Source organism: Phoca vitulina, unplaced genomic scaffold (genome assembly GCF_004348235.1).
Source record: "Phoca vitulina isolate PV1807 unplaced genomic scaffold, GSC_HSeal_1.0 scaffold81, whole genome shotgun sequence".
NCBI lineage: Eukaryota > Metazoa > Chordata > Mammalia > Carnivora > Phocidae > Phoca > Phoca vitulina.
In genome coordinates this window covers 1,707,179-1,734,212 of record NW_022589784.1, presented here as the reverse complement: position 1 = coordinate 1,734,212, position 27,034 = coordinate 1,707,179, and the positions used below count along the sequence as shown (strand labels likewise).

At 60.8% G+C, this 27,034-nt stretch overlaps 1 protein-coding gene across 2 annotated transcripts in view; it reads left to right on the top strand.

Annotated features, from left to right (window-relative positions):
• The window catches only part of GNG7 (G protein subunit gamma 7), a 90,252-nt gene extending 65,286 nt beyond the window's left edge, over nt 1–24,966 (top strand). For both annotated transcript variants that reach the window (XM_032394585.1, XM_032394586.1), the window contains exons 2-3: nt 18,751–18,865; nt 21,943–24,966. In XM_032394585.1, coding sequence (XP_032250476.1) covers nt 18,785–18,865; nt 21,943–22,068 — 207 coding nt within the window. In that variant the 5' untranslated portion in view covers nt 18,751–18,784 and the 3' untranslated portion in view covers nt 22,069–24,966. The remainder of the gene's footprint in view (nt 1–18,750; nt 18,866–21,942) is intronic.
• The last annotated feature ends 2,068 nt before the right edge of the window (nt 24,967–27,034 follow it).

Genomic DNA, 27,034 nt, shown 5'->3' with positions numbered 1-27,034 from the left:
TGCTCCCTGTCCACGCCCCCGACGAGCGTGCGGCCCAGCAGCCCCGTGGCTGAGGCCTTGCCAGGCCCTCCCCTTGCCCACACTGGCCGGAGCTGGCCTCCCGGGCTGGGCCTCTCACTTCTCTGTCCCTTTACTCTGTTTACGGGGTCACACGTCCATCCAGACCCACGTGGGTTAGCACTCAAGTGGGGGGTTCCGTGCAGACATCCTGATGCTTTGCTGTAGTGCAGAGAAAGGCCCCCCAGACCCTCCTGTCTGCACCGCGGGGGCCTCTGGGGCCCCTCAGGGGTTCTGACCCACCTGGACACCAAGGATTCATGGGGTGTGCACCAGGAGCAGGTACCGGGAGCTGGGCTTCTCCTTTGACCCCGGAGGGACCAACACCGAACACAGATTTCATGGGAAAGCTGCCTTGTGGGGTTGGATATCCCTAGACCAGGTCTCCTCGCCGGCACCGCGGACCCTGGGCTGGGGGCCTCCCTGCGGGGCATTCCAGGCAATGTGGGGGCTGAGCAGCATCCCTGGCCCCACCCCTCAATGCCAGGAGCCCCCCACTTGTGATGACCACAGAGTCACCCCAGCAAGACCCCACTGTAGACTCCGCGCCCCCCACACCGGGAAAGTCTGAGACTATTCAGTCAGTCCCACTATTGGCTGTTTGTTTCTGTTGTTCTTCCTTGTTAACATGCAAAATGCCCCCAGTGACAGCCCTTAGGAAGAGCCCCTCTGCGTCTGCTTTGTCCCCGGACTTTCCAGCCACAGCAGAGGTGGAGTGGGACATCCCTGGGGACTTCACAGATGCTCTGGGACGCGGTGTGCAGCCTTCAGGAGCTGGGTGTTGGCCGAGAGCAAGGAGCTGCCACTGACGGCCCAGGTCTGAGGCCCGTCCTCCTGCGCATGTGCCCCCCTTCTGCAGAGCAGAGAGGAGTCGAGGTGCCCAGGAGCCCCCATCTTGGTCCCTGGAACCTGTGAATAGATGCCTGCCATGCAGAGGGCAACTTGCAGGGGCGAGCAAGTCACGGCCCCCGAGGAGGGGGTGACCCTGGGTTCCCGGGGGCCTGGCATCCTCACGAGGCCCTCACGATGGGGAGGCAGAGGGTGGGAGTCCCAGAGACGGGCAGACCCCGCGCTGCTGGCGGTGAGGATCAAGGGGGGCTGCAGGCCAGGAAGAGGCCGGAGCCGGGTCTCCCGGGGGCCCCGGGGGGACCAGCCCTGCCCACGCCGGGGTTTTAGCCCCGGGAGGCTCATGTCAGATTTCTGACCTCCAAAATGGTCAGAGAATATATGTGTGAGGTTTGAAGCCACCAAGTTGGTGGTCATTTGTAACAGTGACCACAGGGAATGCATAAAGGGCCCAGGGAGCGTCCACGGAGCTGAGGACACCCCGAGAAGGGGTCTTGTGCAGACTGGCTGGGCACCTTCTCAGAGGGGATGATGTTCCCAGGGCTTTGTCGGGAATGTAGGAGTTTGTCCGCGCGTGGGGGGTTGGGGGGGAAGGACCTGCCTGAACCAAGGTGGGAAGGCTGCGTCTGCCCTCCCCCCACCCCCGGCCTTCCTGCCCCTCGCGGGGCCTGGGTGACGGCATTTCCTCAGTGCTCAGAAGCCAGGGGCAGGAGTGCTCAGTGTCCCGGCCCAGCCATCGGGGCTTGCAAACCCTCACATGACTGCAGTCATCCCCCGGTGACAGAGGGAGCCTTCTCTTCTGCTCCCGCAGCAGCCACATCATCACCCTTGGTCACCGCCCGCGCCCACAAGCCGGCTCATTCTTGGGCGCCGCGCTCTCAGCCCCCGGCAGCACCCGTGTGCCCCACGGCGCTGTTTTTCCCTCGCTTGTGGGCACCTCATTCATTCCCGAGTCCCCAGCCCTTTCTAAATATAGCCGCCCCGGGGACCGATTTAGCCCGCGCACAAAAGGACCAGGCTGACAGGGGAGTCACGAGACGCTGTTTTCCAAGGGGTCCGTGGCTTCTCTTGGGAAACATCTACCTGGCAAAATCCCAACTGGAGCTTCCCTGCCCCCCACCCCACCAAAAGGTCACGGATGCACAAAGGCTCAGAGGAGGCCCTCACGTGGCCGGCCCGCCCCACACCAGGCCAGGGTGACTGTGACCCGGAGAAGCCGCGGGAGGGGAGTGGGGGGCCCAGTGCTTGGAGCCTCGGACGGGCTTCAGAGGTGGGTGGCGGAGGCCAGGGTTGGGGGGTTAAAGAGGTTTTGTGTCTGCCTAGTATTGAAGTTCAAACGCCAGCACGGCTCCCGGGGCTCTTCGGAGGTCCCCACTGTGGCATGGGGACACATGGAGGCACTTGCCCCTCCCTCTGACTTTCTGGCCTATGTCCAGGCTGTGCTGTCCTCGCCGTGTGCACGTTTCTCTGGAGCCTGGCACAGGGTCCCCCCCGGCTGCCCCCAACGCTGCTGACAATCTGGGCACGTCCTCTCCGCGGGGGGCATCCCTGGCGCTGTGGGGGGGTCAGCAGCATCCCTGGCCCCACCCCCTCGGTGCCAGGAGCACCCCCAGTTGTGAGGACCACAGACGTCCCCGGGCACCTCCCAGTGTCCCCTGGGGGCGCGGTCCCCCTGGGTGAGGGTCCCTGTTCCAGGGGGTCTCACGACAGCACTAGAGTGCGAAGGCTACCCCTGGAGGCGTGCGGGGCCAGGGCCTCACGCACCGCGGGCGCTGATCTAGGTGACTGTGCCGCCCACAGGCCCCGTGAGGGGGCGGCTTCTTGTGCTGGCACCTCGGAGCCTCCTCGCCCTCTCTTCTGTCTCCCTCTGTTTGCTTTGGGATTTTTTCCTCTGTCGACATCAACACCCTGTCTCTCCTTCCGCACGCCGTGTACCCAGGAACAGTCCTCCCCGGCGGAGGGGGGTGGGGGCTGCATTCCCCCTCCGAGCACTGTGCCCCCCGCCCCCCTAGAATCTGGCTGCACCTTAGTGTTTCTTGGGTTTGGGTTTTTTCTTCCCATGTGATGGCCGGCAGAGGCGGGCATCTCCCTGTCTGTCCCCGGGAGAGACAGATTCAGAAGCTCTGTGAGCTGCACAATTGCTGGTTCTGGAAGTTTTAAAGCAAACTGAAGGCTATTTCTGTTCTCCCTGAAGACGAGGGGTCGCTGTGCGCCTGCCCCCTGCCCTCCCAGCCTCTGCAGCCCCAAGGGCCCCCACCCCCTTCCAGCCAAACTTCCAGGGGCTCTGACTCCCCCTGCCCCGGCCCCACGAGCCCGGCGGCCCCGTGAGGAGGCTGGAGAGGAGCAGCCGGGCTGTCCGAGCTGGGCGTCGCGAGGCCGTGCGGCTGGAGGTGACCTGCACGCGCCCTCGCGCCGCAGCCTACCGGAGCCCCAGGGCTGGCTGCGGCCACTAACAGAGCACTGCGGGGGACCACGCTGGTTCGGATGCTGTGCCCACATCTCTGGGCAGTGAAGAAGGAGAATGGCAGGAGTCACGAACGCAGCACGCTGAGCTTGGTGTCCACACTCAGCGGTGAGAGCGAAGGCCAGCTGGGACCATCCCGGGCTGTGGACCCACGTCCTGCACAGAGTGCTGGAGCGAAGCCAGCTCCACAGTCCGGGGACCCTGTTCCGGCCTCGCCCTGGCCTGTGGGCCAGCTCTGCTCTGTGTGACAAACTGTCCCAAAGGAGTTGGCTCGCAGGTCTGGAGGTCAGAGGTCGGGCATGGCGTGGCTGGTTTCCCGGCTCGGGGTCTCACCAGGCCGAAGTCAGAATGTCTCCTCTGGAGCTTGAGGTCTCTGTGCCCGTTCAGATTGCTCCAGGATTCCGCCCCTTGCAACTGCAGGACGGGGGTCCCCACTCCCTTGCTGGCTGTCAGCTCCTAGCGGCCGCCCCCATTCCGTGCCCCAGCCCCCCATCTTCAGAGCCGGCAGCGGGGATCTCTCTGCACCAAATCCCTTTCAAGCTTCAGATAGTTTCTCCTCCCTTTTAAGGGCTCCCCTGATTCGATCAGGCCCACCAAGGGCAATCTCCCCGTCTTAAAGCCGCTGCTACCACATGGCAGAGTCCTTCCCTGGAGCGAGATTGGGTCCTCTACTCGGGTCCCACCCACACTCAAGGCCAAGGGATCGTACGCAGTCACTGGGGGTCATCGTAGAGGGAAGCCCCCCACACCTGTTTCATCTCCAACAGGCACGCATACCCTGGCCCTGAGGAGGGCTGCCCTGGAGCTCCCGGGGCCGGAGGCTGGGTCTCATTGACGCTCCTGCCGCTTCTGGAAGACGTGTCTGTGTGGGAGACACGGGATAGGTGAGCGGTGGGTTCCTGGAAGGACCGACTCCGGAGCCCCGCTCACCTCCTTTCAGGTGCCATCAGCACCTGGCCTTGCTTCCCCAGCGTGGGAGTTAGCCTCGGTCCCGCCTCTGCAACCCTGGGCCTGGCGAGTTTGCACCTTGCAGAAGAGATGTGAGTGGGCCTCCCCGAGGGGCCCCAGGGCTGTCAGGGAACATTCGGAGCCTGGAATTGCCCACACGAGGCCCCCCAGCTGCCTCCCACCGGCTCTCAGAAGCCCGAGCCCCCTGGGTGCAGAAACACGGTTCCCCGCAGCCCAGACCTCATCCCTGACCTCCCTCCTTTTAAACAGTGGGGGTGGGGGGGGGTGGCGCTGCCAGGAGGGGTCCTCAGCCACACTGCCCTCAGGCCACCAGAACGCTGGGCCCGCGAGCCGCTCCTCGAAGGCCCTTCCCTCCTGGCCGGCGCCCCGCCAGGCACATTTTTCACATTCTTTTCCTGCTACGCATCCCAGCCCGCCAACTTTCGGAAGCCTCCACCAGCAGGGCACTCTTCCTCTTCTCCTAAGGAGCCGGCCCAGGCCGCTGGGGTGCGGGCTCCCGGAGTGGCCGGGAGTGGCGCCCTCCCCAGCTATGAGAGCTATGTGTGGAATTCGGAGGGGTCGCGGGCATTTTTGTCTGGCTGTCATTGCTTCCTGTGAAGCTGGAAAACACCTCCGGGGGTGGAGTCGGCGCCCCGGGCGGAACAGAGAGGCTGCATCAGCTCCCCGGGGTGGGGGGGGGGGGTGGACAGCAGCCCAGGGCATGTGCCGGGAAGGCAGGGAGCAGACCCGCTTTAGCCCCGGGATCCCCGCAGGGCCCCGTGTGCACCTTGGCTTTGCACGCCACCACGCCGAGGTTCAGCCTGCGCACCCCCAGGGGGGTCTCGGGCGTCTGCTTGCCGTGCGTCCCCCTGGGGGCGCTCCAGACGCTGTCATGCTAAGCACCCTGGCACGACGCAGGGTCTGAATGACCTCTCAGAGCCCGCTACGTCTGGGCCTGGGCTGAGCTCGAGCGCCCGTTACTCCGTCCGACTCACTGAGACCCATCAGGAGGGCCGAGGAGACAGAAATATGATCCTGGGAAGCCCTCCCAGGGGTCCTCCACGGGGTGCTGAGGCGACACGCCTTCCAGGGAACACACCGGTTTCTCGGACTCACATGGGCCACGCTGTGGGAAGGTGGCAGGGAAGTGTGCTCTCGTCCGTGGGAAAACATTCCCAGGACTCGGAGTCCCAGCTTCACCTACACGCTGCTGGACAGGAAGCACACAGCTAAGACCTTTGTCACTAACGCTTACTCGGGGTTCTCTCGGAGCCCCCAGCGCCCCAGGGCCCCCGACATCTGCAGCACACACAGCAGCCAGGCCTTCCCCAACGGAAGAAGTGGTCCTGAGGCTCCTGGGACCAGTGTGGGTGTTGAGAGCCCTGGAACCATAGACCCTCAGACCCAGGAGCGCCGTAGACCCCACTCCCTAAGCCCTCCGCCAAGTACACGGGCCGTGGAGGATATAAAGTCCACGCCAGCCCTGACCTCGAAGCTTGCCTCTGTCCACGGGGAATCGGCACGGAGGGGGACAGGGCAATGCGGCGGGATGTGGCCAGGAGGCCCCTGGGGCTCGTCTCCCCACGAGTCCTGGTTTGGGAATTACATTCAAACCCTGGTCCAACCTCCACCAGCCACGTGGTCTCGGGAAGGTTATTAACGTGCACACATCTTTGAGCCTCAGTTTGCAAACATGTGAGAATGGGCACAGTAATTCCTTCGTGGTGCCGGACATCATGGCCCTGACGAATGATAGGGACTGCTAGTACTCTTTACTGCCGTTTCTGCAAGTTGCTGCGGGGGTGACTTTGAACAAACCTCTGCTCGTCTCCAGGCCTCCGATGCCTCATCCACAAGGTGAGGTCAGAATGACCAGAAAGCGCTCGGCTTCTGAGCAGCAGGAGAAGCTGGGAAACTCAGAGCCTTGGGAGGTGAGGGATACGTCCATGATCTTGGGATGGCGATGGTTTCACAGGCGTGTGTAAAGTCGTCAGACTGAGCTTCCCGTGTGCGTGGCTTACATAGGATGAAGCTGCTGCACCATCTTTTTTTTTTTTTTTTTTAAGATTTATTTATATATTGTAGGGGGGTGTAGGGGCAGAGGGCGAGAGAGAGAGAGAGAATCCGAAGCAGACTCCCCGCTGAGCACAGAGCCTGCGGGGCTCGATCTCATGACCCTGACATCATGACCTGAGCCGAAACTGAGAGTTGGACGCTTAACCGGCTGTGCCCCCCAGGCGCCCCCCATCTTTACGTTACCTATGTAACAAATCAGATACTTCTCCAGCTCCATGTTTGACAGGTGAGAAAGCCGGGGCTCGGAGAGCCAGGGCACGTGCCCAGGACTGGGTCTGCACGCCATCGCCCAGCACCGCATGCAGACTAGCCCTCATGTTCCTGCCCACCCGCCAGAAACACGAGTCTTCCACATCACGCTCTAAGTCTGGCAAGCCGTTCATTGGTTTTAGTTCTTATTGGGAAAACAGCATTGGCTTGGGTTTCAACAGCAGCAGGAGGAGGTATTTCTTTTTCTTCCTTTTCTTGTAAAAAGCGTTTGCTTAAAAACGTTACTCCAGACACATGATGGAATATCACTCAGCCACGAACAGGGGCTGCCCTGGAGAGGGACCCTGAGCCCACGATGCTCAGGGAGGGAACCAGACACAGAAGGCCACGCGGGGTGTGAGTCCACGTGGGTGACACGTCCTATTTCTCTAAAATTTCGCTTGGGGATGGTTTTAAGCAGGGAAGTCGTATGGTGAGATTTCTCCTAGAAAGGTGATTCAGGGGGCCATGGCAGAAAATATTTTGGAGAAAGACATGGACTCCATGCCCAAGGAACTGGCAGCCCTTGGAAGAGGCAGGCGGCCAGGAGTACTGATCCCCTGGGCACACGTGGTGGGAACCCGTACAGAGAGGCCCGGGATGGCCCTGTGCATTACCTGGGGAGCACCCACACCCGGAGAGTGGGGTCAGATGGCGGGAGAAGAGAACTCAGGTCTCTTCAGCCCCTTCTAAGGGCACTGATCCCATTCAGGAGGTCCCCACCTCCTGACGCTGTCCCTTTGGGACTTGGGATCTCTACATGAACTTGGGGGGACACATTCAGGCCACAGCAGCAGGAGAGATGCTGGGGGGAGAATTCCCGGCAGAGGACAGTGAGTGACAAGCTTGGACTTTGCACCTGCTTCTGTGAGGGAGCGGGGCCCCCTCGCGGTTTCTGCGTAAGGGAGGGTCAGGCGCCAGCTGTCGGAAGGGGGGACGCAGGGGGCACGGGGCTGCTGAGGCTGCGGGCAGTGTGGGGGGCCCGGCGGGCAGAGAAGGCTGCGGCCGGCCGGCCGTGGTCTCTCGTTCTGGGCCTGGGCCAGATGCAGGTGTGTGTGCGGCTTTCAGGTGCCGACTCAGTTTCTCCTGTGTGTGAAGCCACACGGCCCAGAGAAGATGCCGCTGGCATCGTCCCGAAGCAGCACCCGGGGCTGCAGTCGCTGGGACGCACTTACCAAAGCAGCGTCATAGAAGGGAGCATCCCAAAATGTTTAAGGCGGACGCACAGAACAGCTGTTGAAAAACTGGTTGGAGGCGACTGGGGAGCTGGTGGCTGGTGACTGGGGTGCGGAGGCGTTTCCGGGGGCTTCCACTCCCTGCTGAGTTTTCCATGAGACCTCTCGAGTGGTTTTGTCGAGTTCTGTCCTGGGTTTTCCACTCCTTCACGCATTTCCTCCCTTCCGTCTGGGCTCATGTTTCTCTAATATCCTCTTACTCTACCTTAACAAGGCGGGTCTGCTGAAGAGGCTGTCTGTTCCTGTTTGTCTGGAAATGTCTGTATTTCACCTTAAATCTGGAAGTCTGTTTTCACCAGGTCTAGGGTTTTCCCTGAGTCCGCCTGATGGTTGGTGCTTTTCCCCCCAGCAGCTTATGTTTGCTTGTTTGCTTTGTAATTAGCTGATTTTATTGAGGTGTGATTCACAGTCAGTAAAATGACCAGATCTTAAATACACAGCTGGATGAATTTTGACAAACATACACCTGCGAACACCCAACACCTCCGTCGAGACATAAAACGTTTCTGCTGTCTGACTTCTTTTGCTGGACAAGATATTTTTGAGATTCACACGTGTGGCTCCTCTCCTCCGTAGGCTGGTTTTGTCATTGTAAATGCCACCATATTGCATGGCATGAATTGGTGCAGTTTGCTTATTCGTTCTCCTGTTGGCGGGCATTTGGGTTGCTTCCAGTTTTTGCTATTATAAATAAAGACGTACGAACGTCTCGTACAAGTCCTTTCCTGGAAGTATGTTTTTGTTTATCTTGGGTAGGTCCCTAAGAGCAGAACTGCTGGGTCATGGGTTAGGTACGTGTTTCGCCTTTTAAGAAACTGCCAACCCGTTTTCCAGAGTGGTTGTACTGTTCTACACTCCCTTCAGAAACGCCTGCAACCTCCAGCATTTCAGCGCCGTCCTCAGGATTTACAGCTGCCAGTCTTTCATTCTCGCCCCCATAGCGCTCGTGAAGGAGCCTCCCATTACAGTTTTCCGTTGGTATCTCCCTGACAACTGAGCAGGGAGCACCTTTTCCTGGGCTTATGGCTAGTTCTCTGTCAGTGTCTAAGATGCGTATCCTGCCCGAGGTTCTAGGTGAATCTGTGGCTGAAAGTAGTATTTTGTTTCATCCTCAGTTTGGGGGAAACTGTCTGTTGTTACCACTTTAGAGATGCTTCTGCTCCATCCTCCCTCTTCTCCTTCCAGAGCTCCAGTCACATGTGTGTTACACGTTTACTGCTTCCTTCTGTCTTTCACCTTCTCCTCCGTCTCTCCTTCCCCTCTGCGTCTCCGTGCTTCGTTCTGGATGTTTTCCCCGAACCGTCCTCCAGCTCACCAGCTTTCCCCTTAGTCGTCTTCAATAATACCATTCTCTCCGCGGATTCCTACGTTTTAGATATGGGCATCACGCACATGTGCACTGGTTCTTCTGTGGTGTCCCGTGCTGCTAAAACCCCAGTCTCAGCTACGCATCTCCTTGAACGTAATTAGCACAATTATTTTAAAGTGTCTGTCAACTCCAGTGTCGGGAACCCCAGTGAGTCTGTTCATCTTGCCCGTTATTCCTGCTGGTTTTCGTTTGTGGGGCCTTATCTCCTCGTCTGCCTGGTTATTGCTAGTTGTGTGCTCGATACTGTGCTTGCTGACCTGTCTGTGGAAATAATTTGAGCCCCAAGACTGTTTACCTGTGCCTGGCGTTTAGGGCTGCCCGCAATCTAGGGTAGCCTCAGTCCGGTCCCAGGGGCTGGGTTTATTCGGCACTCTACTGCAGTCGCTTTAAGGGTTTACCTGTATCCTGTTTACCCGTATCCTTTTGTGTGTGTAATAAACGCAGGGACCACATAATTTTGCAGGATGATTTGGGAAAATTCTCTCAGGTAATGTCACCTATGGTAGAAGTGACGGTAAAATTAAATTCCATCTAAAATACAGTGTAGGGACTCCTGGGTGGCTCAGTCGTTAAGCGTCTGCCTTCGGCTCAGGTCATGATCCCAGGGTCCTGGGATCGAGCCCCGCATCGGGCTCCCTGCTCAGCGGGAAGCCTGCTTCTCCCTCTCCCACTCCCCCTGCTTGTGTTCCTGCTCTCGCTCTCTCTGTCAAATAAATAAATAAAATCTTTTTAAAAAAATACAGTCTAATCAGAAATTGCCATTCATTCAAATGCCCAAGAAAAACACACACAGTACCTGCCCAAGTTGTTACCACACCACCACATCTGAGTTTTTCTTATGCTTGGACTGCAGTGCTTTGTTCTCCCCATTTGTACCAAGGGGGACTTTGCCCAGCGCTCTCCCTTTGCAGGGCCCTGGATCTCAATCTCCGTATCGCAGCCTTGCAAGGCTGATGGAAGCACCACTCAGCCTCTTAGCAAACCTTCTGTCCTGGGAAAAAGTTACCCCAAAAGCCAGACTCCTGGGCTTCTGTCCTCCCCCAGATCCTAGCTGTAAATTCTTCACTAATAACCCTCCAGTGCCCTCAAGCAGACACGCCTGTGTTCTGTCCAGCTTTTCTGGTTGCCCTCAGCAGGAGAGCCTGTCCATGTTAGCGGGCCCACTGTGGTGTAAGCCAGAATCGGCAGATAGAGGTCTTCATTCAAAGTCCAAGGGACTTAGTCGGCGGAAGCCGCCAACGTGGATCATCTGGATCTTAGAACCACCGGTGACAAACTGGGAACCCTTCTCAGCTTTTAGAACCGCCCTCTTATTTTCCAGTGGAGGAAGCTAAGACCCAGGTCAGGGCAGAGCTGGGACGTGAACCCACTTCCAGACATGCCAGTTGCACCTTCAGGAGCCGGCGGCCACCTTTGTCCCTTGGAACGAGGGGCCCGGAAATCACTCCATTTCTCCCTGAGACCTGAGGCTCTGGGGGCTCCGCAGGAGGGCTTTGTGGCTGAGGGTCCCCAGAGGCCGGAGCACCTCTGATCACGCACGCACCTGTCCCACGCGGCCCCTGGGCATCTGAGGGGAGTGGCCACCGCAGTGCAGCAGCTCCGTGGGGAGCGGGATTTCTCAATAGCTTCCAGCAAGCCGGCCCTTCCACCTTCGCTGGGCACAGGATGTGCAGGGCACCTGTCTCTGGTTCCACATCTCTAGCAGCTGCTCCACGGGTGCCTCAAAGAGGGCCTGCTCCGTGGCTGCCGGCCTCTGGGCGCCCCCATTCCTCGGCACTGGAACTTGGGGACCTGGAGGTGTGCCAGGCCTGGCCCAGGGAGTGCGTGTCGCTCTGAGCACCGCAGAGTTTGCTGGAGTTCAGAGAGGGGAAGTAACTTTCCCAAAGCCACACAGCTTTGAGGTCTGTGCAGAATTTAGGCCTGCCACCTTCCTTCCACTCGGCTCCCCCTTCCGCTTCTCTCCTCTCCAGCACCTGCAGCCTCACCTGCTTCGAAAGTGTGGTTGGTTGAGTTCAAGGGGCAGCTCGCCCTGTGTGACTTCCAGTCACAGGTCGCTGGATGCTAAGAAAATTAAACCCCTTTTGAAACAAGCTTCTGAAATTACCATTTCAGTTTCAAAAAAACTTTACGTTTTGCCCAAATGAGCCTCTCTTAGCTGCAGTTTCTTCTGATAAAGGACTTAGATTTTGCCCCCAGGGGACATGGGGCAGTGTCTGGGGACGTCTGTGGTTGTCACGACGGGGGTGCTCCTGGCACTGAGGGCGTGGGGCGGGGCGATGATCACAGAGAACAGTCTGGCCCCAGTGTCCAAGGTGCAGGGCGGGAAGAGACCTGGCCTCCCCACTGTTGACCGAGCATGTTAGGATTTGATAAACACAAGGGTTCAGCCACCTCATAGCCTTGCAGATGGGAGCCCAGACTTCCCGGCCGATGCTGCCGCCAATTCTGATCACACTTTTTCACCTGCATCTGCCCATCCATCCGCTCAGCAAGCATTTATGCCAAACCTCGTCTGCCCCGTGGGTCTCACGGCAGCATGGGGCAGGCCTGCAGGCAGGCGGCCCAGCTCCATGAGGAGCTCTGGAGGAAGGGGTTCGGCACTCGGTCAGGGATGGCCACCAGACCCTCCTGGAGGGACGGGTGGGGACAGAAATCCATTCTGCACAAATGAGTCATGGGAGGGCTGGTGACACCTGAGCATGGCATGGGCCAGCCTCCCCGTCTCGGCTTCATGATGTCCCACGATCACGTAGGACGTCACTGTCAGGAGAAGGGCACACGGGACTCTGTACTATGTTTGTAACTCCGTGTCTATGATTATTGCCAAGTACAGACCAGTGCCATGACTTTGGAAATTGTTTAACTTGTAAAGTTAAATATACACCTGCCCGAGTAGCTGGAAATCCCACACCCGGCGCTCACCCAGGAGGACTGGGAACGTGGGCTCCCACAGATCCTGTGTGTGAGCACACATCGGGGCATTCTTCACAATCGCCAGCGACCCTGCCATCGCCCAGTTGGTGAACGGGCCAACATACCACGCTGTCCCCGGGTGGAATACTACACAGCCCCAAAAAGGAGCGGCGTGCCGGTGGGCCCCACAACAGGGCCTCGTGCTGAGGGAACAAAGCCAGGCCCGCACAGCGTGACTCTGTGTGCAGACCTCCCAGATCGGGGCTGCCGGGGCTGGTTGCAGAAGCACAGAATGGGCCGTGGCTTAGGGGGACGGAGTCTGGATCTGGAGGGTGGTGTCGGCGGCCTGACAGGATGTGTTTGTAAAACCTCATCGACCGTGTGCCCAAAAGGACAAATTTTACTGTATGCAAATTATACCTTAACGGGAAACATTTCATTGAAGGAAGTTATAAAAACCATCCCTAACAAAATTGTCCCTTTGAGGGGCACCTAGCTGGCTTGGTGGGTGGAGCGTGTGACTCTTGATCTCAGGGTCATGAGTTCAAGCCCCGCGTTGGGCGTAGGGCCTGCTTAGAATTGTCACTTTGAGGTTCCTGTCTGCCTTTATCCACGTGTACTTTAACACAGCGGTAGATGACCGAACGTTGGAACACTGGCGCTTTGTCAGTCTCTCTTCTCACACGCGCCCCCTTGGCGCTCCGCCTTTTTATGAACCGTTTATAACAGCCGCGTAATGTTCCGCCTGGGAAAGGTCCCGCTGAATTTGCCGTTCCCCTGTCGCAGAACAAGACCTGTGGTTTGGTTCTGAGCTCTCCCTGTTATAAACCTCTCGTACACGGTTTCTTATTTCCTTTGATTTCCCCCCCTTGGGATGAATGCCCAAGCAGAAGATTTAAGGGACGGCCTTGGAGTCCTTGGAGTCCGGTTTAGGAGGCTGAGACGGGGTTACAAGCCCAGGGAGTGTGGAGCGAGTGTGTCAGGTGGTGCTCCTCCCCCGGCCCTCCTGGCGTCGTGGGTAAGTGAAGGGACGGCTGGTGGTGCTGTCTTCCCGCTTGCTGCCCTCTGTTGCCCGCGAGGCTGTTCTGCTCACTTCATTTTTTACCAACTAAACAACTTCTTACCTGAATAGCTTCAGTGAGTCCTGCGCGGCCTCTCCGCGGGGCCCAGCCGAAGTGTTGCTGACGTGTTCAGGGTCGCCCATCAGCTTCTGTGTTGCCGTGGCCTTTCCTGGCTCGGTGGTCTTGGTTTCCAGTCTAATTAGCGTTTGTCGTGAAGTTCTACGCCTTTACGGAAGATCAGAGCTGCCGATCTTCTCCGTTCATTCTGTTGCTTCAGTTGCTGGAACATAACTTCTCCGTGATTGAGATTAAGTGTCCTGTGCAACTTTACTGATTTGTTTCTATTTTTTCCTTATTCTATGGCTCTTTATATGGAATCTCTTTGGGTGTGAAATAAAGGTCTGATGCAATCCAGTGGTCCTCACGCAGGGCAGCCCTGCCCCCTGGGGATGCCGGGCGTCTGTGGCCGTCAGGACTGGGGGTGCTCCTGGCACGGAGGGGTGGGCCGGGGACGCCGCTCAGCCCCCGCAGCGCCCCCCAGAGAACGAGCCGGCCCTGGGTCGGCAGTGCCGGGCGGGAGAGACCCCATTCTGACTGATTCCCCGTGTTGCCGCGTCCACAGCCCACCGTGGAAGACGTGCTGCCCCTCCCCGTGTTTGACCCTGTGTGTGCTGGAGAGTCGTGTGTGAGGGCAGACCTGTCCCATCTGGGGGTGACTGCCCTCTCTTTATGAGGACCACAGCCTCACGACGTACCGCAGGGCGGGGGGCCTCTGTTGTCCTCGCCTGTCACACACCCCCACGTGAGGATCTCGGGCAGGAGCCCCTTATGCTCAGCATGGCTTCCTGGCCCTTTACCCGGAGGCCAGGCGGGGGCGGGTGATGTCCCCCGAGCCGTGCCCCTTGGCGCCTGGGCAGCGGCAGGACCTGGAGTCAGGGCCGGGACAGACTGCCCCCGCCCGCTCCGTCCTGTCCCCCAGCTTGCCAAGGCTGTGCCGGGCTCCTGGGGCCGGTGAGGCTCTGCTGGGCCCGGCAGGTCCGGCCAGGTCGGGCGCCTGGCGCCGCCACATGCTTCTTGTGGAGCAGCAGCCGGTGAGGAATGTTCCCTGGGCTGACTCAGCGCCCTGCCTGTTCTGCTGGAGCTGGCCTGATCCCGGGCCGCGGCTGGGCATGAGTCAGTGACCCGCCAGCATGAGGCTTGAGTCTGCCGCGTGCACTGCGGTGACGCAACCGGTGTCTGGTCCCAGCGTCTCAGCACGCTCGCTCGCACGCATGTCTGTTCACACGCCCGTGCACACGCACACCCACACACACGTGTGCCCGCGCACGCGCACGCCCGCATACAGTGTGCCCGCGCACGCGCATGCCACATACATGTGTGCACACGCACACCCACATACACGTGTGCCCGCGCACGCGCACGCCCGCATACACTGTGCCCGCACGCACGCATGTGCACACATCTATACACAGACTGCACGTGTGCACGCGCTCACCCGCACACTCATACCCACACTCACGCACGTGTGTGCATGCACACGCGCGCACCCCGTGCAGCCATCCCTGGCCGTCCTCTGGGGCAGGGGTGATAACCCAGCCCAGGGGGAGCCTCTTGGGACATGGCGCCTGGAACCGGAAGCCAGCCACACTTAGGGGCTTTGTGCTTCGGAGGGAGGCCACGGTTGGGGGTGGCCCCAGGGGGGCAGGGGTCCTAGGGTCCCGGTGGGCACTTCTGAGTGTGGATGCCCAGCAGGACGCCCTGGCCTTCCAAGGAAAACACGCCATGGGGCCAGCCCGTTTGTTCTCCGTGCGCATCTATATTTAGCGCTGAGTAATTTAGGTATTTGTAAGCCCAGCCAAGGGCAGTTTTCCCTGAGTTGGATGTTTTGTGGCTGCTTTGAAGCTCTCTGCTGAATCAGAGCCCTCTGGAAACCCACACGCGGGCTCTGTGCTCCCAGAACAGACACACTCAGGCCTCTTCTGACCCAAAAGGGGGCTGGATGTCTGCCGGAAGGGACAGGGAGCCAGGCCGGGTGGAATGATCTTTTTTCTGAGACTTTTATGGAGGTCACTTTAGATTCGCATGCAGTTAAAACAAATCAGAGAGAAAGTCCATGTATCATTCGCTCTGTTTCCCCAACGGTAGCATTTTGTGGGAGTATGGCCAATATCACACGCCGGATGTCAACGTGGACACCGTCCACCTACCTTATTCTGTCGCTGCCGTCTTGCCTGTGTGTGTGTGTGTGTGTGTGTGTGTGTGATTCTGTGCAAGGTTATCGCACGTGCAGGGGCGTAAACCCACTGCCCCCCCAAGGTAGTCCACGTTTCCAGCGCCACAAAGAGCCCCCTCCTGCCCAGGCCTACCCGCCTCCACCCCCAGAACCATGAATCTATCCTCCATCCCAACAATTCTCTCATCTCAAAGATGTTCTATGAATGGAACCTCACGTCTTGTAACCTTTGGGGATTGGCTTTTTTCACTCAACGTAACTGCCTGGAGATCCACCCGAGGTGTTGTGTGTATCAGCGGTCCATTTTTTTATTATTATTATTGCTAAGTAGAAAATGTTTTGAAAATCTGAAATCTGGGTCACCTGGCGGGCTCAGTCAGAAGAGCGTGTGACTCTTGATCTTGGGGTCATGAGTTTGAGCCCCACACTGGGTGTAGAGATCACTTAAATAAATAAAACTGAAAGAAAGAAAAGAAGGAGGGAGGGAGGAATGGAGAGAGGAGAAAAGGAGGGAGGGAGGGAGGAAGGAAGGAAGGAGAAAGGAAGGGAGGTACGGAGGGAGGAAGGAAGGAAGGAGAAAGGAAGGGAGGGAGGGAGGAAGGAAGGAGAAAGGAAGGGAGGGAGGAAGGAAGGGGAAAGGAAGGGAAAGGGAGGGACGGAGGGAGGAAGGAAGGAGAAAGGAGAAAGGAAGGGAGGAAGGAAAGGAGGGAGGAAAGAAGGAAGGAAGGAAGGAAGGCAGGCTAAAACCTGCCTTTACTCGTGCGCAGCTCCCTGGGTCTGGTGACCCCCGAGCGGACAGTGCCGCTGCATCGTGACAAGGCACAAGGTGCTGCTTGTCACCCGGCCAAGCATCTTCCCAGACTCCTGACCTTGGGCTCTGTGTCGGCACGGACGCCCGTGCGGGTCCTCCTGGGGGCTTCCTCAGCCTGGACGCTGAAGACACCCGGGCGGGTCGTCCTCTGGGGGGTCCCGGGCACGGTGGGGGCTGAGCAGCATCCTGGCCCCCACCCCTCGGTACCGGCGACCCCAGATGTCCCAGACACGGCCCGGCGTCCTTGGGGGACGCGATCAGCCGTTAGAACCGCTGTGCTCCCTAAATGAAGGCTGGGGGGAAAGTAGGATTTTCACGGCCTTCAGGAACAGGAAAAACTGTGCCCAGCTGAATCGTAAAAACACGTTAACACCACTCGTACACTGCTGGTGTGAATGTAAGTGGTGCCACCACTCTGGAAAGCAGCTCGGCATCGTCTCTGAGAATTGAACACGCAGTTACGTCCTCGGCGTTGAGCTCAGAGAAAGAAAGCCCCGTGTTTGCGCGAGAGTCTGCACACGACTGGTGGCGGCTGTGTCCGTGATGGCCAAGAACGGGAATCCGGCCAGATTCGCCTTCCGCAGGGGACCGCCGCTCGGCGGGGAGCTAGCCATGCGCTGCAGCCTGCGTGCGTCCCCGGAGGACCGGGCCCCGTGGGGGGAGCCAGCCCGTAACGGTTACGGCCGCACAGTTCACTTACACCGGTCCTGAAATGACGGAAGTTTGGAGAAGGAAAACACATCGGGGGTCGCCGGGGCTGAGGGCGGGTCGGGGCAGGAGAGGCGCCCCATGTCCTCTGTGCCTGTCAGGGGCCTCCCAGCTGTGATGCTAGCTGCGGTTTTGCAGGACATCTTCGTGGGGAAACCGGGCAAGGGGCTCACAGGCTCTGTCACTTCCTACAACTGCATGTGAATCCACGGGCATCTCAAAATTTTATAGTTATTAAAAAATAAATCAATAAAAATATGTGGGAAAGAAAATAGGTCACCGTCAAACACTAGCAAAGCCAGGATCACTGGTGCGGTAAAGGATTGGTCTTCTCGTTGGGCGAGCGGGTGGGGAGGCCCTCTGACCCACCCTGAACCGCTAAGGCGTGACCCCCACTTCCTGAAGGTGTGGGGGGCGCGAGCGGACCGCTGGGTGCTATCTGGTCATCAAAGCAGCAAGTACCCCCCTCCCGCCCCACCGAGCAGCAGTCCTCGGAGAATCCGCGGAAAGGCTACTCGAGGTTCAGGAAGAGGGTTTATCTGCAATCATTTACCCGCCCTGAGTGGGTTACTCAGGGCACCCCACCCACACTCAAGGAAAGCGTAGCAGGGTGAATAGTGTCCCCCCCAAATTCATGTCCACCAGAACCTCGGAATGGGACCTTAACTGGAAATAGGGTCTTTACAGATGCAAGTCGTTAGGAAGAGGTGGTCGTGGATGAGGGTGTCCTTATAAGAAGGCCCTGTGAGGACCAGGCAGAGGTCGAGTGATGTGGCCACACCAGCCGCTGGAGGAGGCAGGAAGGACCCTCCCTGGGCCCTCACAGGGGGAGCCCGGCCCTGCCCACCCCTGGATCTCAGACCGCTGACCTCCAGAATGTGGGAGAACAAATTCCTGCTGTGTTCAGCACCCAGGTCTGTGGTCATCTGTCCCGGCCGCTCCGGCACATCAGAAAGCTCTGGAAAACCCTGCAGAACCAAGTGGGCTCCCTTTTCCGACGGGTGACATAAATCCCCCTCCCACCCCCAGAAGCCTCTCCCGTGCCAGAAGCCAGAGCCAACACCCCTGCCCGGGCAGCCTACTGTGGGGGCCCAGGTCACGGCCGGGCCTGGGGCGGGAAGTCGGAGGCAGGCGCCCACGCAGACGGGAACCACGGGCTCCCCTGCGCTCAGCCGCGCTTAGCGGGGTGTTCTCAGGGCAGTGCCGGCACGTGGTGGGCCGCCCTCCGGGGCAAATGAGCACGGACGAGGGAGGGGGGCCAGACCCAGGACCCACAGCACACAGGTGCCTCCCGGGTGACCTGCCGTGGTCCAGAGCCAGGGTCCCACCCGGCGACTCTGCCCCAGGGGACTCGGGCCATGTCTGGACACATCTGTGGCCGTCACAACTGGGACATCCTGGCATCAAAGAGTGGGGGCCAGGGATGTGCCCAGGACGCCCCCAGACAGTGAGCCTGCCCAGGGTCAGTGGTGCTGGGGGCACGGAGCAGGGCAGGGATCAGAGAAAGTGCCCCATGAGTCCCTCATTCTGAGTCATCACCGTGTCGATGCTGTGGTTTGGTGAACTGTCCTGAAAGGCTTGGTGGTCACATCTGGGGAGCACTTACCCCCCACCAGCACCGGGGGGACCGTGGGCGGCGGCTCGGCCGGGCCTCCCACCGCCCCCACCTCGACCCCGGGCGCGTGGGTACCGGGGCTCAGGTGGAGGCTCCTGGGGGCCGTCCTCCGGCTGCAGGCCTGGGGCTCCGCAAGCCAGCTCACGTCCTTCTGCCCCCCCACAGCTCTCTGGACAGCGGCCCGAGCGGATGGCAGACAATGTCAACCACTAACAACATAGCCCAGGCCCGGAAGCTGGTGGAGCAGCTCCGCATCGAGGCTGGCGTCGAGCGCATCAAGGTGAGCCGGCGGGCGGGCCGAGGGGGAGGAGGCCCCTCGCCCAGGGAGGGGTGGGCCTGCCCCCTGGCAGGGCTGCGTTCCAGCTGTGCCCCGCGCTGTGCGGCCTTGGGCCACTCCCTAACCTCTCTGAGCCTCCGTGGCCTCAGCGGAGAGACCCGGCTGGTACAAAACCTGTCGTGGGCTATTGTGACCACCCGTGTGCCCCAGCTTCGTCACTGCGATGGGAACAGAGGCGGGCCGAGCCCACCCCCAAGCCCACCCCCAGCCCTCGGGGTCCTCCCGCTGCTCAGCCGGGCTCCGTCTGGCCCCTGGACCGGTGCAGACAGAAGTTAGAGACGTGGTCCAGAGAAGGGAGGACCCAGGGCTCCCTGCCGGCTACTTTCTTCACTTCTGCATTGTTTGGATTTTTTTAAATAAGTGTGTTTGCTTTTTATGCTAAAAAAAGAAAAAGGACAAGCCGTTCCTGCTCACGGACACTTAACCCATCAGGGACCAGAGACCCAAAACAGAGCTAGTGGCTTGCTGGGCCATCAGCCCTACAGACTCGGTCTTCCTAGAAAGGGCCGGTGGCCCAGTTGTGGCCTCCCTTGTGAGGAAGGTAGGAACACCTTTGCATCACACCCGTGTCCACCTGGCAAAGGATGTCGCGCCTCCAGCCGGTGGTCTCCCGCCACAGGCCCCAGCCAGCCGGCGGCCAGGAGTCTCCCTAGAGAAGACCCGGGGGGTTTCCACGTCTGCCCTGGCCCCACTCCGGCTGCCCCCGGGACCAGTCAGGGCTCCGCAGAAAAGCAGAGCCAGGAGGACGTGTGTAGAGAGAGCCAGAGGTATTTTAAGGAACTGGCTCACAGGCCATGGGGGCTGACAAGTCCGAAATCCACAGGGCAGACTGGAGACCCAGGCCAGGGTTGACGCTGCAGCTCGAGTCCCCAAGGCCCCCTGGAGGCAGATTTCCTCTCCTCTGAAGGCCTTCAACTGATGGCATGTGGCCCACCCACATTTAGAGGGTCGTCTCTCTGCTCCACATCAACCCATTTAAATGTAAATCTCATATAAGAATGACCTTCCCAGTGACATCTAGACTCGTATTTGGCCAAATATTTGGGCACCATGACCTGGTCAAGTGGACACATAAAATCAAACACCAGCCTCATGGAGTTGTTCAGACTGATCTTCTGAGCACCTGCCACTCCACGGTCCCTGCTGGGCGCGGGAATTCACCAGCAGGGGTGGCCCAGCCCCCGGACAGACTGACACCTGACTGACAGCCCCGCAGTGGACAGAGTGGGAAGCAGTGTGTCTCCAGCCCAGCGGGCGGGTAGGAGGGCTCCTGCAGCCCCCCAGGTGGGGGGGGGGCAGCTCCTGCGAGGTGTCTGAATGTTCCAGAACCCCGAGCATTCAAAGCATTCCTTCGGGCTGAAGAAAGAGAAAGGCTTGAAGGCCTCAGTTGACGTGGTTTGACTTTAGGGAGCCGGTTTGGCCCCAGCCCCGGCGGAGAGCGTGATTCATCCCGGCCCCCGTTTGATGTGCTGGAGCAGTCCTGTCACCCCTCTGAACGTTGTAGGGAGGAGGGGAGCGGGACGGGACCCACCCTCCCCACTCCAGTCCCGCCTGAGGCTTTTTGTCCCCAAGCCAACGACCAGAACCACAAACATCGGCACATCTGACAGCCAGTGGGGCCAGGGCCCGGCAAGCAGCAGGCCTCTGGGCAGAGCCCTGCTGTTGACACGGGGGGCATGAGCGGGGGGCCACACGCCCGAGCCACCGCGTCAGTTATTTCCAGGGTCTGGAGGCTATTTTTGTTGTTCTGGAGGGTTGCTTTCCAAATACAACTCTAGAAACCAAGCCGCAGGGCCTCAGCCAGGACGGCCCTGGGAGCGGCCAAGCGCTCAGGACAGCGGCAGTCGTCAGTGTCTGTGGGAGGAGTGTCCCCAGGATGAACAGAGGCCAGCCTGCAGACGGGGCAGCACTGGGGACAAGGTCAGGCGGCCTTGGCTGTCAGGGGTGCAGGGCCGCAGACCACAGAGCCCGGGGGGAGTTCTCACCCCTGCCTGTCCTACCCTCTCGCGCCCACTCGGCTGCTCCTCTCATCACCTCGCAGGTGGGGAAGCAGGGGGCCGAGCCCCTCTGACAGTTCCCGCCACAGGGAGGAGACCCAGGGGCCCCTTCACCCAGGCCCAGGACCCCTGAACCCCAGCGCCCAGCCCCCAGCCCGGCCCCGGGGGAGCGGAGTGAGATGGTGCCCACCACGCCCCCAGATGCGCACCCTGAGGGTGGGGTGCAGGGCTGGGCCGTGCCCCTGCTGTGATGAAGCACCCCCTCTGCCCCCCGTGAGCTTTCCCAGGGGCTGAGTGGCTCCTCCCTGCATCTCCCCCTCCTCTTCCGTCCCCTCGCCCAGGTCACTGGCCCCGGCCGGCTCAGGGGCCCAGCGAAGAAATGCACAGGAGCTTGTGTGGGGCCCCCCCCGACGTTCAGACAGTTCTTCCTGTGCCCTCCTGTCTTGGGTGGGAATGGAGTCTGGGTCTGAATCCTAAAGAGGGCCCCATCTCTCCCTTTTGTCTAAAATCTGGGCAACTGCTGAAGGAGACTCAGTCCCTTCTTTAACCTTCTTTAAATTGTGGTAAAACACACCTAACATAAAACTTAGCAGCACGATAGCACCTTGGTGTTGTGCAACCACCGCCTCTATCTGGTTCCAGAACATTCCATCAGCCCAAAAGGAACCCGTCCCCATCAGCTGTCACCTCCCCCTCCCCCCCCAGCCCATGGCCCCCACGAGCCCCCTTCCCGTCTGTGGATGAGCCTGTTCTGGACGTGTCACCCACGTGGACTCACACCGCGCGTGGCCTTCTGTGTCTGGTTCCCTCCCTGAGCGTCGTGGGCTCGGGGTCCGTCCCCGGGGCCGCGCGTGTGGGTGCCTGGCTCCTGCTCGCGGCCGATCACATTCCCGTGCGTGGGGGACACATCGGGTGTATCCATCCCGGTGGGTGGACACGGGGTTGTTCCCGCCTTGGCTGCAGCGGACGTGCGCGTGGCAGCCCGTCTGACCTCTCCTCTCTCGTCCTTGTGCCCGCACGCAGGTGTCCAAAGCCTCGTCGGAACTCATGAGCTACTGCGAGCAGCACGCCCGGAACGACCCCCTGCTGGTGGGAGTGCCCGCCTCCGAGAACCCCTTTAAGGACAAGAAGCCTTGTATTATTCTGTAGCCGTGTTTTCTGCGCGTCCCTCCCTCTGTCTCCCTCAGCTAGGGCATCACTCACTACGCAGTCAAGCAAAACATCTCAAGTCCCAAAACGTTCAGTTCCCAAAGAAAGGTGAACAGCCGCCACCATGGATGGGGTAAAATGTGTCCTCCGGGTTTAGGTGGATTTTCGAGCCCAACAGCAGCGTCCCCTCCGGGCCCGGCCGGAAGACGCTGGGGGGGCCGCACCGCTTCCCATCGGGAATAGCAGAAATGCCCAAGTGATGCGCTCACGGCTTCCGGAAGCTCTCGGCTGCCGTCGGGGTAGCGGGCCAGAGCCGGCCGGGCCGGGCCAAGGGAAGGAGGCAGGTGACGTGGCCGCTGCCCCGGGCGCCCGGGTGGGTGGTGAGCCTCGCACCATCGGCCGTCTGTGGGAAGACTGGGGCCGGGCCCATGCTGCCGTGCGTTTACTGTTTCTTCTCTCCTGAGCCGACTAGAGTTGGGGGGTGCGGGGAGGGCCCAGCGGACCCTTTCGGAAACATGTCTCCTCCTCGCTTAAGCCACTGTTCCTCCACACGGCGGAGCCCAGAGCTCCGTGGCTGAGCGCACAGCTGCGCGTCGTGGGGAATGCGCCCGCGGATGGTAGGGGCCGGGAGGGGCCTCTGCCTGGGCAGCACGGCCCGCGTGGCCACGTGTCGCCCTGCGGCGTGGCCCCTGTGTGCGTCACCCGGCAGCCGCGCCGCGGCCCCTGCCCTCCCCTGGGCGCCCACCCCTGACGGAGGCGGATTCCCAGCAGCCTGCCCTGCCCGCGGATACGGCCAGCTGGGTGCCCCTGTCGGGAGCGCGCGCCGCCGCGTGGGTGCTTCGGCGCTGGGGTCGCACCGCGCTCTTCTGGGCGGTTGTGTTGCGTCTTGTTTTGTTTTCCACTTTTGCGCATCGCCGTGGCCGTTTTGCAAGCGGGAGTGCGGCCTGCCGAGGCCCCGGCCTCGCGGGTCAGAAGGCGTCAAGCTCCCGGAAGCAGCTGCGGGGCCTCCGCGGTGAGAGGCCTAACCCGCTCGCGCTTCCCTCCCGTGGCTTTTCTTTAATCACTTGGCCCCTGTGACGACCTGCACAGTTAAAGGAGCAGGAGGTGGAGGGGGGCCCCGCCCCTGCCTGCGCCCCTGCCCTGCACCCCTGCGTCCTCCACCAGGAGGGTCCTCATCTTACAGCCCCGGGCCGGGGCCTCGTGCCAGCCCCCCCGCCCCGAGACCTTGCGAGTGCCAAGGCCCAGATCCCACCAGCGCTAAGGTTTGGGGGTGGGGGGGTGCGTCCCCCTGCGGCAGGTGACGTCCCCGTGCGGCTGGCTCCCCCAGGGCGCGGGCTGTAGGGTCCAGCCTTGCTCCCCGGCTCCCAGCTCTCTCCGGCCGGTCCGGGAGCACCAGGGGCTTTGGGGAGCCCAGCTTCTCCAAACCTGCGGTTGGACGGGGGAGCCACGAGGGCCCGATGCCCTGGCCACCTTTCACTGGGCGGGAACCAGCCTCTCACTGTCCCCAGCCGAACAGCAAGACAGACCAAAAGCTGTTTGCAGGGGGGAGGCCAGGGCACGGCGGGATCCGCCCCAAGACTCGGGAGGCTGTTGGCAGAGCAAAGCCTGTCCGGGCCACTTCTGCGAAGAAGCCTTAATCCCTGGAGCCCGTCCTTCCCCCTGCGTCCCCACCACCCCCGGCGGTCCTCGGGCCGCGGGTCCCCAGCAAGGACGGGAGGCCCTGGTCTCGGTCCCCCCCTGCCCTGCCGCCTGTGCCACGCCCAGCCCCACCGTGTGTCCCCACCCCCGCCACCCAGGAGCCCGCCTCAGGGTGGTGCGGTTCGACGGCGTCGGGCAGCTCCATGGCCCGGTCTGGGCTCAGCCAGCGGCGCCCCCCCACCAAGCCCTGAAGTGAACTCGAACTCAAGTCAGAGCCCCCAGGGCCGAGGGGTGTGGGTAAGCCAGGCTCAGAGAGGGTGAGGATGGGCGCGCCCCCCCCAAAGCCACACCTGCCCGCTGCCTCCCCCAGGGCCGCCAGGGCCCTCGACCCCGGGGGGCAGCCGTCAGCAGAAGCCCCACCATGGGTGTCTTTCTAGCTGAGGGAGAAACGCTCCTCTTTTCCTTCTAGAGTCAGTGTCGTGTCCGTAGCGTAGACCCGAGCGCCCGTGCTTTCCCTGCGTGCGTCCCGCATGAAAACCTTGTGTGCAGGAGCTGATGGAGACGGCAGAGCGGGCCTGGGGGAGACCCGCGTCTCTCGGCCACCTCGGGGCGGGGGACGTGAAGGGCACCGCCCCCAAAACACAGAGTCTGGGTGTCCCCAGGGGGCTGGCGGCCAGGGCGCCTCCCCTCCCCTCCCCCACTCCAGGCCAAGAATTAAGTGACTGGGGGGTGACCTCTGGCCTGGGGGATGTGAACCGCGGGCGGCGGAAGGTGCTGCCCTTCTTCCTGTGACTCCGGCCACCGTGCCTGGGCGCTGGGCCTCCAAGCAGCTCATCCATCTCTGCGCAGCCAGGGCCCCACCGAGCTCCCAGGGCAGGAAAGGCCGTCTGCCTGCCCCGAGGGCGAGGGACCAGGGGGCAGTTTCCGGGCCAAGGTGAGGCCACCAAGGGTCGCTCTGGTCCTCCAAGAACACTTACAAAAAGCCAGCCTGCCACGGAGTCTCCAGAAAAGCCATAGGTCGGACACTCCGCCCTCTTCCTTCTCTGTCCATGGAAACCATTGCCAAACGTTGCAAAGACCCGCTCCGGTTCGCAGAAGCCAGCCGTGGTCCTAGCAGGTTCTACCCCATCTCCGTTTGGATGTTCAGTGGCTTTTATTTCTGGTTTAAAAAAAAAAAAAAATCCAGGTGTGCCACACCCACTTTCTTGCAGTGTTTTAATATTGTGTGGAATTGTTAATACAGAGTGACTAATCCCCACACGAAGGCTCCCTGGTCCTCTCTCTGTGCCCACCGCCTGCAGGGGGTGGGGTCAGGCGGGAAGGTGGGCCTGGCGCCGGGGGTGACGGGCTGCCCCCCACGCACGTGCACGCGCCCCTTGCTGCTGGGAGGGGGCTCCACAGATGGAACGTGGCTTCGGGCAGCCCCACAAAGTGGCCCTCAGCTTCTGCGGGCTTTCCAGTTTGCAGTTAGAAAACCTCCGGGAGGGGCGCCTGGGTGGCTCAGTTGGTGAAGCGTCTGCCTTTGGCTCAGGTCATGATCCCGGGGTCCTGGGATGGAGCCCTGAGTCAGCTCCTCGCTCAGCAGGGAGTCTGCTTCTCCCTCTGCCCCTCCCCCTGCTTGTGCTCGCTCTCTCTCTCAAATAAATTAAAAAAGAAACCTTCGGGCTGCGCTGTGTGAGGGTCAGCGCGCCTAAGCCCCGTGCCCCACGGTTCGGGATGGCCTCCGTCTGGCATGGCCTGCGGGAAAGTGCCCAGCTCTCAGGGCTTGGAGCGCCCGGGCCTGGTGCCCCCTGCCTGCAGCCATCCAGGGGCCACGCTCGGCCACCAGAAACCCCAGGGGACACGCTGAGTGAGTCATGGTCCCGACTCAGACCAGACTGTGGAGAGAGTGCAACCTTAATAACAAATCTGTCCATGAGAGATTCTGACCTCCCAGCAGAGAACTTCGTGTAAAACATTTATAGATTCAGCTACATAAAAATTACCCTCTTTTTGTCAAAAACCGTAAGATCAGAAGTCAGTTCAAAAACGCAAACATAGAATTACCGCCTGATGCACCAGCAGCCCCACGTCTGGGTGTGCGCACTGCAGAGCAGAGGGCAGGGGCGGAGCAACCCGCGTGTGCCCCCGCTGCACGATTCACGGCACCCAGAAGGGTCCACGAGCAGATGAGGGTACACGGCGCGGTCCGTCCCCACGCGGGAACACGCTCCAGCCTCAGGAAGGAAGGGACCCGGCACCTGCCATGACGTGGAGGGACCCCGAGGACACCGGGCTCAGTGAGAGGGGCCAGACCCAGAAGGACACATCCCGCAGGACCCCACTCCCAGGAGGTCCCCAGAGGGGTCCCGTCCACAGAGAGGAGAAGGTGGGAGCTGGGGCTGGGGCAGGGGGTGGGGAGTCCGTGCTTTGTGGGGACAGAGTCTCCGTGTGGGGAGATGGAACGTTCTGGAGACGGAGGGTGGGGGTGGTCGCAGGACGGTGTGAGTGTGCTTCATGCCGCTGAGCTGTGTGCTTAGAGATGGTTATGATGGTGAATTTCATGTGCATTTTATGAATTGTGCATTGTGCATTTTAGCACAAAAAGAAAAATACACACAGCCGAGCGGCTGGAAGGTAAGGCAGGCGCTACCAAGGATGCGGAGCGGCCTGGCCCCTCAGGGCGGCTGCTGACCGTGACAGGCTGGGGCCACCCCGGGGAGAGGCCTGGCGGCTCTGCTCCTTCCCCGCAGAGGGATCAAACCCGCGTCCACGAACGCTCTCGGGAGGAACGTTCAGAGCAGCTTTTCTCATAATACCCAAAACCTGGAAGCATCCCAGGTGCTCACCAACAGGTGGCTGGGTTAGCACACGGGATCCGTTCGAGAGGGACTCCCGCTCAGCAGGTAAGGGCTCCGCTGCCCGCCCCCCAGTGCAGTGGCCTGGGGGACTCTCCGCGAGCCCCAAGCACCCAAGGGGCTGGCGGCTTGCTTCCCCGGACACGACGTCATCCAGCGGGCAGGTCTGGGCACAGGCCAGGAGCATGACCCCCAAGGACGTCCACACCCTCCTCCCCAGAGCCTGTGGCTGCGTCACCTCACGTGGAGTCAGGAATCTCGCAGGGGACGCAGAGTTAAATACCTGCAGATGGGGGGGCAGCTGGTCTCCCCGGGGGGCGCAGCGGCCTCACGAGCCCTGGAGAGCCGCGCCCCCGAAGCCGCGAGGGGCAGGAATTAGGTGGCAGAGGCCAGTGTGAGAAGGCTGCGCGGGGATCCCAGGCCTGGGACGTTCTGGAAGAGGCACCCCCAGGAGACCGCGAACAGATCAGGGCGCCGGGGAAGGGCGGAAG